A 14,276-nucleotide genomic window follows, 5' to 3' on the forward strand; every position below is an offset into this window, starting at 1 on the left:
CTCAGTTTATTGTCATACACTACAAAAACTCAAATATTTTACCAAGAATATTTGTCATATTTCTAGTCAAAATGTAATTTCTAGTCAAAACAAATCTAATTCTACTTAAAATAAGACTCATCACATAAAAAGTAGCTTGTTTTTAGACACTTTCTTTTACTTCTTTCAAGCATATTTTCACTTGAAATGATATTACAGTATTACAAGCACAAAAACCCTGCTTTCACTGGCAGATTTTTCTACTTATTTCAAGTGAAAATCATCAAATCTTTAGGTGATGAGTCTTATTTTAAGTGGAGAGAGATTAGTTTTGACTAGAAATGAGACATTTTGACAAAGAAATAGACAAATATTCTTGGAAAGATTTTGAGTTCTTGCAGTGTAAAGGAACGAAGAAACCAGAAATATTCACATTTAAGAAGCTGAAATCAGAGAATTTTGACTTTTTTCTGAAAAAAACTACCCAAACCGATTATTCGATTATCAAAATGTTTGACGATTAATTTAATAATCGATTATTATTCGATTAATTGATTAACTGTTGCAGCTCTATTTTCCATTTTTTCCAGATTTGAGCCAGGACAGGGTTTTTATTAAGTAGGAGAGTCTGTAATAGCTGGACTTTCCTCTTCCTTATATCTTCCCCTGGAGTGAATCCCAGTGTATAATGTGATTGGTTCGGTGGTAATTTAATTTTTCAAAACGTTTTGTATTTCTGCTTGGATCCTCTGCCAAAAACTGAATCAATGTCCTTCAATCCTCGCTTTCTTTTTCTTGTGTTTTTTTTTTTCTCCACTGGAAATATTCAGAGCAACAGAGATGTGTGAGAGTCGTGTACACGGGATAAATTTAGAGTCTGTCCATCATCATCGCTGCCTGTTTATGTAACGTGACTGTGTTTTACAGCGTCACGATGAATGTGCGGAGCAGGAGCCGACAGAGTGCACCTGTGGGCCGCTCAGAGACCATATCCTGCCTCCATGGGCCATATATCCTGTTATAAAGGTACGGACTCGTCCTCGGGCGCATGTACAGTACAAACAGAGCCTGTCACACCTACGCACGGCATTACATCAGCCCTGGGCTGTTTTCTTGTTGTCGGTAAACCCTCCTCACCTGTGTGGCATTTTGGCAGGTACAGTGTGAGTGTGTGAGGTTTTTTTTTTTTCTCCTCTGTGTGTTTCCTCCTAAGGCAAGAGAAAACACGTTACATTTCCTGTTGTTTGTTCCCTCCTTGTCCCTAAAGGAAAGACCAAACAACGTGAAGAACGGCTGCTCAGGCTCCAGTGACGACAACGAGCTCAATACTACTCCCGATGGACAAGTGCTGCAGGTTTTTATCAATACTGAACATATACATTATATCGACATCTTAGAGGGATGAAATAGATAAATTCCCTCCTGAAAAATATGCAACTAACGATCTAAACATCTGTTATATAACCATCATCGTCGTTTTCGATTCTCCAGATCAGCGCTGTGCCGAACACTCATCCTCTTCTAGTGTTTGTAAATCCTAAAAGTGGAGGCAAACAGGGAGAAAGGTGAGTGCAAAAAACAAACATTAATGTGTGTGATGCAATAAATGCACAGTGTTTATCCTGGTTTTGTTGTATTTCAGAGTCCTGCGTAAATTCCAGTATTTACTGAACCCACGGCAGGTTTACAACCTTTCCAGCGGCGGACCAGGACCGGGGTGAGGAACCAGACGATGATGATGTGTTTGTTTATTTCCCGTCCACTCTCGTTCACTCTCCTGTTTCAAACCTCATCGTCACTTCTTCTTCTTTCAGCCTGAGTTTCTTCAGGAATCTGCAGAACTACAGGATCCTGGTGTGCGGAGGCGACGGCACGGTCGGCTGGATCCTGGACGCCATAGGTATAGATGTGTTCACTGCAAAAACTCAAATATCTTACCAAGAATATTTGTCTTATTTCTAGTCAAAATGTAATTTCTAGTCACAACAAATCTCATTATACTGAAAATAAGAAACATCATATAAAAAGTAGCTTGTTTCTGGGCAGTTTTTACTTCTTTCAAGCATATTTTCACTTGGAATAAGTAGAAAAATCTGATAGTGGAGCAAGTTCTTCTTCCTTATTACAAGCACTGCTTTCACTGGCAGATTTTTCTACTTATTTCAAGTGAATATTTGTTTGAAACAAGTGAAAATTATCTAAAAACAAGTAAATTTTTAGGTGATGAATCTTATTTTAGGTGGAGAGAGATGAGTTTTGACTAGAAATGAGACATTTTGACAAGAAAAAGGACAAATATTATTGGAAAGATTTTGAGTTTTTGCAGTGTTTGTATGTATACATGTATATGTAGAATATATAACGAGCATCTATTAGAAAATCATTGTTATGCACTTCTCATTTCGTTTTCATTTTGTTTCTTTGCAATCAGACAGAGCCAATCTGCTAGAACGGCCACCTGTTGCTGTGCTTCCTCTGGGCACAGGAAATGACCTCGCACGATGCCTGCGATGGGGCGGAGGTGAGAAAATATTAGATATGAAAATCATGAACCAGTCTGTTGCATTTCCTTTGTTGATGTGTGTCTGTGTTTGCCTCATCAAAACAAAAGTTGTACACATCACTTTTTACGCTCCGTGTCGTTGACCCTTTTTGTTTCTCTGCAGGATACGATGGCGAGGATCTGAGTCGTATCCTCAAAGACATCGAGGGGAGTTCTCCGGTGCTGATGGACCGCTGGAGCGTGCAGGTCATCACCGACGAGAACGAGGAGAAGGGCGACCCGGTGCCGTACGAAATCATCAACAACTACTTCTCTATCGGAGTTGTGAGTCTCTCTCTCTCTCTCTCTCTCTCTCCCATAACGAATACAGTTGTGTTTGTTTATCTCTCGGCTTTGTGTTTTGAGATAATTGCTTTTGCTGTGTGTCGTGTCGTGTCGACAGGACGCCTCCATCGCTCACCGGTTTCACACAATGAGGGAGAAGCATCCTCAGAAATTCAACAGCAGGTATACCGCACACAAATCACACATTCAGACAACAAAACATATCCCGTACATGTATATTGTGGTGCACAGTTTTACAGTTTGTCTCCAATGGTTTGGCCCAAGATCATTTGGTAAAACAGTGTAACAGTTCAGCACAACACCACAGCTCACTTGCAAAAGCTCATATCTCCCCCCAAAATGCATCGTCCCTTTTATGGAGGTACATTTGTGTCTTTATTATTCAATAAAGTTCAAGAAAAGTTGATTTAAACAAAAAAGATATTTTCAATCAAAACAAACTTCACTTCAATCAAAAGCAAAACATTTCAATCAAAGAAAAAATGGGTTTGAATGCAAAAAAAAAATTGAGACCTAAATTGCATTTGAGCACTTTTTCTCTTTGATTGAAAAGGTGTTTTTTTTTTATTGAGGTGAGTTATTATTTGATTAAAAATATTTTTGGGGAATGAAAGTCATCTTTTTTGTATATTATGGGTAGGATATTTGTGTCTTTATTATTCAATCAAATAATAAGTCACTTCAAAGAAAAAAAGGGTTCGAATGCAGTTTTGTTGGTCTCAAATAATTTTTTGCATTCAAATCCTTTTCTCTTTTTTTGATTGAAAAGGTTTTTTTGATTGAAGTGAAGTTTGTTTTGATTGAAAATATCTCAACTTCTCTTTTGATTGAATAATAAAGACACAAATGTACCTCCATACCCTTTGGCATCATGTGAGCACTGCAAGTCAAAGTGTTTAGATGTTTTGTCACAGAGGAGCATTGAAATATCCCTCATGTCCTCCTCTCAAGTCTGAGCCCAGTCCTTCATTGAACATAGTTACTGTACTAGTTTTATTTGTCTAGATAACAGAATACAATTATGTATAAAACTGGAAAAAAATTAAAATAAATAAATAAAAAAGCAGGATTTTACAGTCAGAGTAGCCTCCAAGGTTTGACATCACACATTGCACTCACACTGCCAAGGAAAGGCAGCCATTTTTACGTATTTACACACATAAAGTAACTTCCATACATCAGAGTAAAAAGAAAATGTACAGTACAGCATAATATACTGAAATATTATGCAGCATAATATACTGTAATATAAACACAAAAACAAGGCAAATTATGTGTAGCCTACAGTGCTGTAAATAAATATATAGTATTACATGGTGTGACCAATCAATCAATAAGATCTATTCACTTGGACATTGTGCTACCTGTACTTAATCATTTTGCAAAGATGTACTGAGACATTTGCAATGTAATGAAATTAATGAGAAATTAAATTCTGTTGTGAACATTTGCCACGTGGTTTGGTTTGGAGGTATGTCCAATTTCTGTTTGGAGAAATGAGCCAAACCAACGGAGAAACACTGTAATTGTATTGTATACATCTGCAAAACCCAACAACAACATGAAACATGAAACAACATCAGAGGCAGAAGTAGGAGATAATATTTCATCTTCTGTCTTCAGAAAACGCTGCATATTTTGTATTTGTTCCTGTGCACATTTGCTGTTTTCTTTTTTTCAAAGCTGAAAAAACTGAATGCAGGTGGCAGCAGCAGGTGTCTGTGGTGGCGAGACTCCGCCTCCTTGTCGCGCTGGAGAGAGAGACAGAGAGACAGAGAGAGAGAGAGTGTAGTGTGAAAGTGAAATTTCACGTAAACCCTGAACGGCCTCCGCTTCTCTCTCTCTCTGTGTGTGTGTGTGTGTGTCTGCAGGATGAAGAACAAGCTGTGGTATTTTGAATTTGCCACTTCAGAGACCATCTCTGCTTCCTGCAAGAAACTGAGCGAAAGCCTGACGATCGAGGTGAGAGCGCCGGCCGTGCCAGCGTCGGCAAGCGAATGCGAGCAAAAGCCGTGCATTCACAGAAATGTTCCCACACACAGACACACACAGACACACACACACACACACACACACACACACAGACACACACGCCGTGCACTGACACTGACGCCTCACTCTGCTGCTCCTCCTGCAGTGCTGTGGCGCTCCGCTGGATCTCAGCAGCCTGTCTCTAGAGGGGGTCGCTGTGCTGAACATTCCCAGCATGCACGGCGGCTCCAACCTCTGGGGAGAGACCAAGAAGGCCGACTCGAAGGGACAGACGAGTCAGGACGAGCCGGAGGTGATCGTCGACCCAGAAGTCCTGAAAGTGACCTCACAAGGTAGTTTTACTCTCTCTCTCTGTCTGACGTCACAGGTTCACACAGGATGCTGAGCTCAGACGGAGACGGTGATGAAGCGTCTGTCAGTCGAGGCCGGAGACGTCACGTTTTCTGTCCCGTTGTAAATGTAACATCTCAGAAATACCTGAGAAATCAGAGGTCAAAGGTCAAGGTCACTAACTGTGACCTCATAAAGTACATTTTAGGCCTGAATGCACAACTACTCATGACAAAGCTTCACACACAGATGATGAATTGATATTATTGAACATTGAAAGGAAGGTCGGCTTCACTGTTGGACAGATAGATAGATAGATAGATAGATAGATAGATAGATAGATAGATAGATAGATAGATAGATAGATAGATAGAAGAAGGTTTGTTGCCTTTAATTGTTGGTGCAAGCTATTTCTAGAACGGCGGAGCAGAGCCGCGAGCTGCTCAGAGCTACGCTACGGAGGCTTATGGGATTTCTTGGTTTCCCTCATCAAACTCATCAAATACACAATCCAACAACTCCACAACGCTCTGGTGGACAAGTTGTGACCTGCACATTCACCACGCTATGAGATAATAACAGAACGTTACCAGACAGAGTTGTTTTAGAGGGAAATACAGAGACTGCTTGATGAAAAACTGTCCCTGAAGGCAACGCGCATCAGCGGTTGCCTGAATTTACCTCTAAAACAACTCAAGAGTGTTTTGGAGTTGTTGGATTGCGTATTTGATGAGTTTGATGAGGGAAACCAAGAACTCCCATTAGCCTCCATATCATAGCTCTGAGCAGCTTGCAGCTCTGCTCCGCCGTTCTAAAAACAGCTTGCACCGACAATTAAAGGTCACGAACCTACTGCTAAAACTATAGGGATTATGGCAATGGACCAATTTGCCAAAATGTTGAACTATCCCTTTAAGGGCATAAAAGCCCCCAAAAATCACTAAACAAAACAAAATTTACCAAAGTGCTGCACAGGTCAAAGAAGGTGAACTCACATAAGGAGGATAAAAACATATTAAAACTGCAGATTTAACACCAAACCAACATGAAGCTGCGTTCACAATCAATCAGCCGCTGTGTGATGTCGATGTGTTCAAGATGCTGCAGGTCGTGATGAGCCCAAACGTCTGCTTCTTCTTCCTCCTCGTCAGCGTCGCTCAGCTCGGTGCTTTGCTTCGCTCCGACATCCTGCTCGCTCCACTCTCATCATCAGCCTCATTCCCGGCGGCTATTTTTAGCCCCGATAAAACCCACCGAACGCTACCTGTCCCGCAAACCAGGCAGAGCTGAGTGGAAGGAGGAGGAGGAGGTAACACCGGGACAAACAGGAGCTCATCATAAATGCCACCGTCGTCCTGTGTGCGTGTGTGTGTGTGTGTGTGTGTGTGTGTGTGTGTGTGTGTTGCCTGGCAGCTGTTTAAACGACTTTATAGGGTGATAATAAAACGTTAAATCAATGATCTGTTTTCTGCTCCGTCATCTGAAAACAGACCCGTGGCCCAAAAACACAAGATGCAAATTCATCACTCAAATGAAACTGAACTGTTTATATGATATTGTAGGCTACTTATCAGTGAAACATTTTCCTGTTTACACATCTGGCTGGCTGGCGGTCACGTGTTTGACATCTCATGAATATCACAGTCTTAATATTTTCAGGCCCTGGTGGTTTTGGTTTCTCGTTATTATGAGATGAGATACAGTAGCTATGTGGTGGTTCTTCAGCTGCTGCACGCTCCACTGTGTCTGAGTCTGAGGACAGGAAGTGGACAGTGGGGTTATCAGCGCTGAGAGCAGAAACAGAGGTCGACCCAATTTTTAAAAGGCCGATAGCCTATAATAATAATAGTTTGAAGCCGGGAAAAAGCCGATTAATCAGCCGATATGAGGAGAGAAAAAACCCCACACACGTCAGTCTGATCGGGGAGTGAGTGATGCAACACGTTTTTAATCACAATCGCACTTTTTGTCTCCAGGAGGCAGTTTATTTAGTTATTTAAAGGGACAGTTCCACATTTTTGGCAAATTGGCCCATTGCCATAATCCCTATAGTCATAGCATTAGGTTTGTTACCTTTAATTGTCGGTGCAAGCTATTTTTTAGAACGGCAGAGCAGAGCCGTGAGCTGCTCAGAGCTACGCTACGGAGGCTCATGGGATTTCTTGGTTTCTCTCATCAAATTCATCAAATACACAATCCAACAACTCCAAAACGCTCTGGTGGACAAGTTGTGACCTGCACATTCACCACGCTATGAGATAATAACACAACGTTACCACACAGAGTTGTTTTAGAGGTAAATTCATGCAAAACCGCTGATGAGTGTTGCATTCAGGGGCAGTTTTTCATCAAGCAGTCTCTGAATTTACCTCTAAAACAACTCTGTCTGGTAACATTCTGTTATTATCTTATAGCGTGGTGAATGTGCAGGAAAGAAATCCCATTAGCCTCCGTAGCGTAGCTCTGAGCAGCTCACGGCTCTGCTCCGCCGTTCTAAAAATAGCTTGCACCGACAATTAAAGGTAACGAACCTACTGCTAAAACTATAGGGATTATGGCAATGGGCCAATTTGCCAAAATGTTTAACTATCCCTTTAAAGTTAGAGAGCAGCAGCGTTAATGTGGAGCGGTTTAGATATAAATCATTAGGATCCATTAATGTGTCACCCTGTTTGCTTTCTGTCTGGACCTGGTGCAATTAGACGATGTCGCCCGACTGACCGACAGGTGGAAGGTGAAGAGTCGTCGACTTCTATCAGAGCTCGTATTTCTGCAGATAACAAAACAAACAGTTAATAAAACGTCAGTCAACAATCATTAATCGGTCGACCTCTATCAAGTGATCCATTGTTAATAGAAAAGATTAAAAAAAAAAAACTATTTGCTCTTTGGTTTGTTTGCACTTGTAGTTTCAGAAATGAAGATTAACTATTATTGATACCATGCTGGGAAACGACTGTGAATAACACAACAATACAAATAGAAAAACAAGAGGTGCAACTCAATAAATTAGAATATCATGGAAAAGTTTATTTATGTCAGTGATTCAATTCAAAAGGTGAAACTAATAGTTTATATTAATCTATCACACACAGAATGAAACATTTTATGTCTTTATTTAATTCATTTCTTTTAATTATAATGATTATGGCTTCACATTTAATAAAGACCTAAAATTCAGCATCTCAAAAAAAAATTTGAATATTACAAAAGACCAAATAAAAAAAAGCATTTTTCATATGGAATTGTTGTCCTTCTGGAAAGTATAAGTCCATTTATATGCACTCAACTCTTGGTTTGGACTTGAACGACTGGAGATTGACTTTTCCATGTTATTACCTATGCCTTTTCGATAGCGCCCCGAAATTGTGGAACTCCCTCCCCCCTGAACTACATTTTATTAATGACTCTGCACTTTTTAAATCACATCTTAAAACTAATTTATTTAGACAGGCTTTTAATATTGAGTAACTTTTGCCTTTTGATATACTTTTATACTTTATACTTTATTTTACAGGATAGCCCCTTGAGATGTGCCATCTCATTTTCGAGGGGGGTCCATGATATGCATTTTATCATTTGTGTTCTCTTTTTTCTGTAAAGCACTTTGATCATCTTTCTGATGTTGTAAGGTGCTATATAAATAAACTTTATTATTATTATTATTATTATTATTATTATTATTATTATTATTATTATTATTATTATTATTATTATTATTATTATTATTATTATAATTTATTGATATGCACCAGTACAATATATAAATATACACATAACGTAAGGTAACATTATGTATAAATGAATATGGAAAAGGAATAAGGAGAAAGAACAATAAATAGATAAATAGTGGTGCTAAAACAGAAGTGTTTCTAAATGTGTTTTGAAGTCTAACTGCATCGGTCTGTGTGTGTTTCTCCGTCAGATCTCAGCGACCGTCGGCTGGAGGTGGTCGGTCTGGAAGGCGCCATGGAGATGGGTCAGATCTACACGGGGCTGAAGAGCGCCGTGCGGCTCGCCAAGACCTCGCAGATCACCATCAGGTGAGAGGACGGACACGTCCAGACTCGTCTCCATCGGTGGCTCAACGACTCGTTGACTGTTGATCACCGGCTGACGTCGAGTCCTTTACATAACAATCAGCTGAAGTGGCTGAGGCTCCTTTTGGTATTTTAAAGGGATAGTAGCATTTTTTTTAAGTGGGGTTGTATGATCTACAAATAGCCCCTAAGTACTTTAATTGCAGTCGAAGACTCTCTGCACTCCTCCCGTTAGCAACGCCAGCCCATAGCCCTGCCCAGAGATTTACAACATACATTGTTGTGAATGGACCCAAAGAAACGGCCTATTTTTGTGGCCTAAAAGAGGTTTTACCTGGAAAAAAATTCATGGTTCCATTGTTCGCTATAATATAATTTTTTCCAGCCCCTCAAAGTGCAGGAAAAACACAGTTTTTATTTGGACCCAACCAACTGCTGATCGGCGGGCGCTAACCCTGGGCGGAGGGATACGTGAGTTGGTTAGGTCCAAATAAAAACTGTGTTTTTCCTGCACTTTGAAGGGCTGGAAAAAATTATATTATAGAAAAAGCAGAATGACTTAGGCTATCCAATAAATGGGAGCTTAAATCAGTGTGCGGATATTCCCTTTAAAAATTATATTATAGCCAACAATGGAACTGTGTATTTTTTTTCAGGTAAAACCTCTTTTAGGCCGTGAAAATAGGCCGTTTCTTTGGGTCCGTTCACAACACTGTATGTTGTAAATCTCTGGGCAGGGCTATTATGGGCTGGCGTTGCTAACGGGAGGAGTGCAGAGAGTCTTCTACTGCAATTAAAGTATTTAGGGGCTATTTGTAGATCATACAACCCCACTTTAAAAAAAATGCTACTATCCCTTTAATGTTGATCCCTTTCTCTCTCCTTGTCTCCACTTCACCCTCAGGACGAAGAAAGCGTTACCGATGCAGATCGACGGGGAGCCGTGGATGCAGCCTCCCTGCACGGTAAATACAACACACACACACACACACACACACACACAGACACACACACACACACACACACACAGAGAGAGACAAACTGCGGCTGCTGCTTTTCCTGCAGACCGACCGACCGACCGCACATTAAATATTGAAGCTAGTTTTTCCTCTGTGCATCGTTGTCGGTGGTTCAGTTTGAGTTGATTACAGTGTGATGAGGATTTACTGGACGTTTTTATATTTCCCCCCCCGTTTCCTCCACAGATTCACATCACACACAAGAACCAGGCCAGTATGTTGATGGCTCCTCAGGCCAAATCCTCTGGTTTCTTCAAATGAAAACCAACAACAACAACAACAACAAGAACTGACTACATCTACATTCACTCCGTCGCTGTAAATAAACAACTGACACTTTTTTTTGTTTTGTTTTGTTTTGTTTTGTTTTTTTGTTTTTTTACATAAAATGAGTTTGAATGTTGTAGAATAATAATTTGCATTGTTAAAGGGATAGTTCAACATTTTGGCAAATTGGCCCATTACCATAATCCCTATAGTCATAGCAGTAGGTTCGTTACCTTTATTTGTCGGTGCAAGCTATTTTTAGAACGGTGGAGCAGAGCCGCAAGCTGGTTTCCCTCATGAAACTCATCAAATACACAATCCAACAACTCCAAAACGCTCTGGTGGACAAGTTGTGACCTGCACATTCACCACGCTATGAGATAATAACACAACGTCACCAGACAGAGTTGTTTTAGAGGTAAATTCATGCAAAACAAACTGCTCCGCCGTTCTAAAAATAGCTTGCACCGACAATTAAAGGTAACGAACCTACTGCTATGACTATAGGGATTATGGCAATGGGCCAATTTGCCAAAATGTTGAACTATCTCTTTAACAGTTATAATAATAACGGCTTCTCAAAGGTTCTGCATCTATAATAATAACCAAACGCATGGCACTGTTATGAATACAACAACTTGTACAGTGAAATATGTTCATGTTGCATCGTGGCAAAAAAAACCAACTAGAATTTAACCAAATCTTACTCAGTGTTTTTAATCTCAGTGCTTCACAGCCGGTGGAAATAATAATGCTGCTGCTCTGTAGGAACTTAAAGTCAGGTATGAGGTAGAGTTAATATCATGTTTAAAAACAAAAAAAAAAAGAAGCTTAATGTGCCTTTACACTCTGTACTTTATGGTTTTTTGGTAGAAGATGTACAGGCCACTTCAGGCGTTTAGACCACGTGGTGTTGCTGTTTTTTGTTGTGGCTGTAATTAAAGATGTTTTATTAATGAATATTATTAGATATTATTATCAATTTAGCACCGAGACCGAAGGAAGAGATGAGATTATTACATTTCAGTGATTTTACTTTTTGTTTTTTGTTTTATTTCGTTTTTTTTTTTTGTTTTAACACATTTCAGAAGATACTTGAAAGTGTTTTGGGGAACAGTAACAGGACAATCATTGCCAAAGGGCTGCATGTTGATCCGCTGGGTGTGGTGTGTGTGTGTGTGTAAGTGTGTGAGTGTGTGAATGTGTGTGTGTGAGGGCAGAAAGTGCTTGTTAAATGCAGAAAAGCTGAGATATGTTTGTTCACAACGTCTAACTTATAAATATGTGATGATGATGATGATGATGATGATGATGATGACTTGGATTTTAAAAAAAAAGAAAAAAAGAAAGCTGTTTTAACATATTTAGTCCTTATTTAAATATTATATCTGTCATATCATTTCAGTATATCTGGAGGATGCTCATGTATAATATGCCTGAAACAACACAAACTGTGTAAAGATTTAATAAAGCGTCTTCTGGGCTTCAGAAGTTGTAACGTTTTATTTTATTTTACAGTATTTCTCTGCAGTAATGTAATGTTCACTTCCACCACCAGGGGGCGTCATTCATTCACTTTGTGTTTTATTCTGAGGCTGCAACATGTGGCTGCAACATGATCAGGCCCTGACTCACTATAATTGTCTTTTAATGCCAGACTTTTAAAAAAACTTTACCACTTTCTCTCTCTTTGTTGTTAAAGAGGAAATCTGTATTTATTATTTTTCTAATCTTAGATCCGTCTCACATCATCTTCTCCTCCTCCTGCCAAATGTTTTCTGAGGAATAAACGATTCTTTTTAACTTTTTTTTTCTACGTTTACAGTCTCGTCTGCCACCACCATCACCATGGATATAGCCTAACTATTTCAATGAAATGCAGTTGGACAAATCACGGCAACTGTCTTCTTGATCGCATATGTTTGGAAACGTTGCCAACGACAGCTGCTGCTGCTCAGATAAAATCCACACAAGTGTTTTGCATATGAAGTTAAGTCGTCACATTTTTTTTTTTAAGTGGTATGTCGCACATGTGTGGCACAGGAGGAGGACGGCTCAGTTCACCGAGGTTACACCAGGACAGGACATAAATAAGTAAATAAATAACACTTTATTTGTGATGTTTTATCATGTAAAAGTTCAATAATCTCAAAATAAGTGTTGGCTCCTATGTCGTCTTCTCTTTTCTCCATCATTTCATGTGAAACAAGCCCCCAGTTGAGCTTAAAACTCACTTTTATTCCTTGGCTTTTAATACAGTTTGAGACTGAAACACTTCTATTTGGTGTGTTCTTCTATTTAACTTGGCCATAATGTTGATTTTGATTTATCTTTATGTCTGGTTAAAGCACTTTGTGGTGTGTGCTGCTCTATAAATAAAATTGATTGCATCATCATCATACGGGTTAAAGTTGAGCACAAGAATCAGTTCAGAGTTCAGACACGATCCTGCAGAGTCAAAGTGAAACATCCAGGTGTGACGTGTTGGAGTGGGGACTCCCCCTCTTGAATCAACCGGGAATTTCTTAGTTTAGTTTATTTATTTCTCATAGCAGCACCTCACTGTGTCAAAAAGAAATTACAACTCAACATAGATACAGTAGCTACTGTAGCCCTCGGATGATTCAATTTGTACCACTTCCATGACCCCTGGACAAAATTTAGACAGTTACTTCCAAAATATTTGTGATATGACATATAGGGCTGGGTGTTCACTAAACATGAAAATCACTTTTGATATGGGTTTCAAAATTTTTAACCCCTTCCTGGCCATTTCTGTTCTGGAAATTAGCGCATATATCATTAGATATGGCCTCATTTACATATATTTAAAGGGATAGTTCAACATTTTGGTAAATTGGCCCATTGCCATAATCCCTATAGTCACAGCAGTAGGTTCTTTACCTTTAATTGTCGGTGCAAGCTATTTTTAGAACGGCGGAGCAGAGCCGTGAGCTGCTCAGAGCTACGCTACAGAGGCTAATGGTATTTCTTGGTTGCCCTCATCAAACTCATCAAATACACAATCCAACAACTCCACAACGCTCTGGTGGACAAGTTGTGACCTGCACATTCACCACGCTATGAGATAATAACAGAACATTACTAGACAGAGTCGTTTTTGAGGGAAATTCATGCAAAACAGGGAGGGAACAGTTGGGAAAGTGTGAGAGGTGGACAAACATGTCCAGGCCGGGTTAAAAGGAGGACTAGACAAGATCCAAGAAAAGATAACGAAACAGAAATAAACAAATCATAGTAAACAGATAGACATTCAGACCGCAAAGGTGTCACACATGCAATCTAGCCTACTGTTTCTATAAATAAATAAAATAAAACAAAAAACTACTGCACTCACTGCAAAAACTCAAAATCTTTCCAAGAATATTTGTCCCTTTTCTTGTCAAAATGACTCATTTCTAGTCAAAACTAATCTCTTTCCACTTAAAATAAGACTCGTCATCACCTAAAAATTAACTTGTTTTTAGATCATTTTCACTTGTTTCAAACAATTATTCACTTGAAATAAGTAGAAAGTTTTTTGTGCTTGTAATAAGGAAGAAAAACTCCAAAGAAAAGCTCCACTATCAGATTTTTCTACTTATTTCAAGTGAAAATATGCTTGAAAGAAGTAAAAACTGTCTACAAACAAGCTACTTTTTAATGTGATGTTTCTTATTTTAAGTATAATGAGATTTGTTTTGACTAGAAATGACATTTTGACTAGAAATAAGACAAATATTCTTGGTATGCTATTTGAGTTTCTGCCTTTTGTTGTTACTGCTGCTGCTGCTGCAACCG

General features: G+C 39.2%; 1 protein-coding gene across 1 annotated transcript in view; it reads left to right on the forward strand.

Annotated features, from left to right (window-relative positions):
* The window catches only part of dgkaa (diacylglycerol kinase, alpha a), a 31,181-nt gene extending 20,510 nt beyond the window's left edge, over positions 1–10,671 (forward strand). Inside the window, exons 12-24 of the mRNA XM_083975522.1 lie at positions 907–1,005; positions 1,247–1,333; positions 1,471–1,544; positions 1,622–1,696; positions 1,794–1,879; positions 2,411–2,500; positions 2,646–2,806; positions 2,925–2,989; positions 4,699–4,789; positions 4,965–5,151; positions 9,075–9,192; positions 10,094–10,154; positions 10,395–10,671. Of these exons, the coding sequence (XP_083831648.1) occupies positions 907–1,005; positions 1,247–1,333; positions 1,471–1,544; positions 1,622–1,696; positions 1,794–1,879; positions 2,411–2,500; positions 2,646–2,806; positions 2,925–2,989; positions 4,699–4,789; positions 4,965–5,151; positions 9,075–9,192; positions 10,094–10,154; positions 10,395–10,469 (1,269 nt within the window). The 3' untranslated portion in view covers positions 10,470–10,671. The remainder of the gene's footprint in view (positions 1–906; positions 1,006–1,246; positions 1,334–1,470; positions 1,545–1,621; positions 1,697–1,793; positions 1,880–2,410; positions 2,501–2,645; positions 2,807–2,924; positions 2,990–4,698; positions 4,790–4,964; positions 5,152–9,074; positions 9,193–10,093; positions 10,155–10,394) is intronic.
* The last annotated feature ends 3,605 nt before the right edge of the window (positions 10,672–14,276 follow it).

Source organism: Trachurus trachurus, assembly GCF_905171665.1.
Source record: "Trachurus trachurus genome assembly, chromosome: 7".
NCBI classification, from domain to species: Eukaryota; Metazoa; Chordata; class Actinopteri; order Carangiformes; family Carangidae; genus Trachurus; species Trachurus trachurus.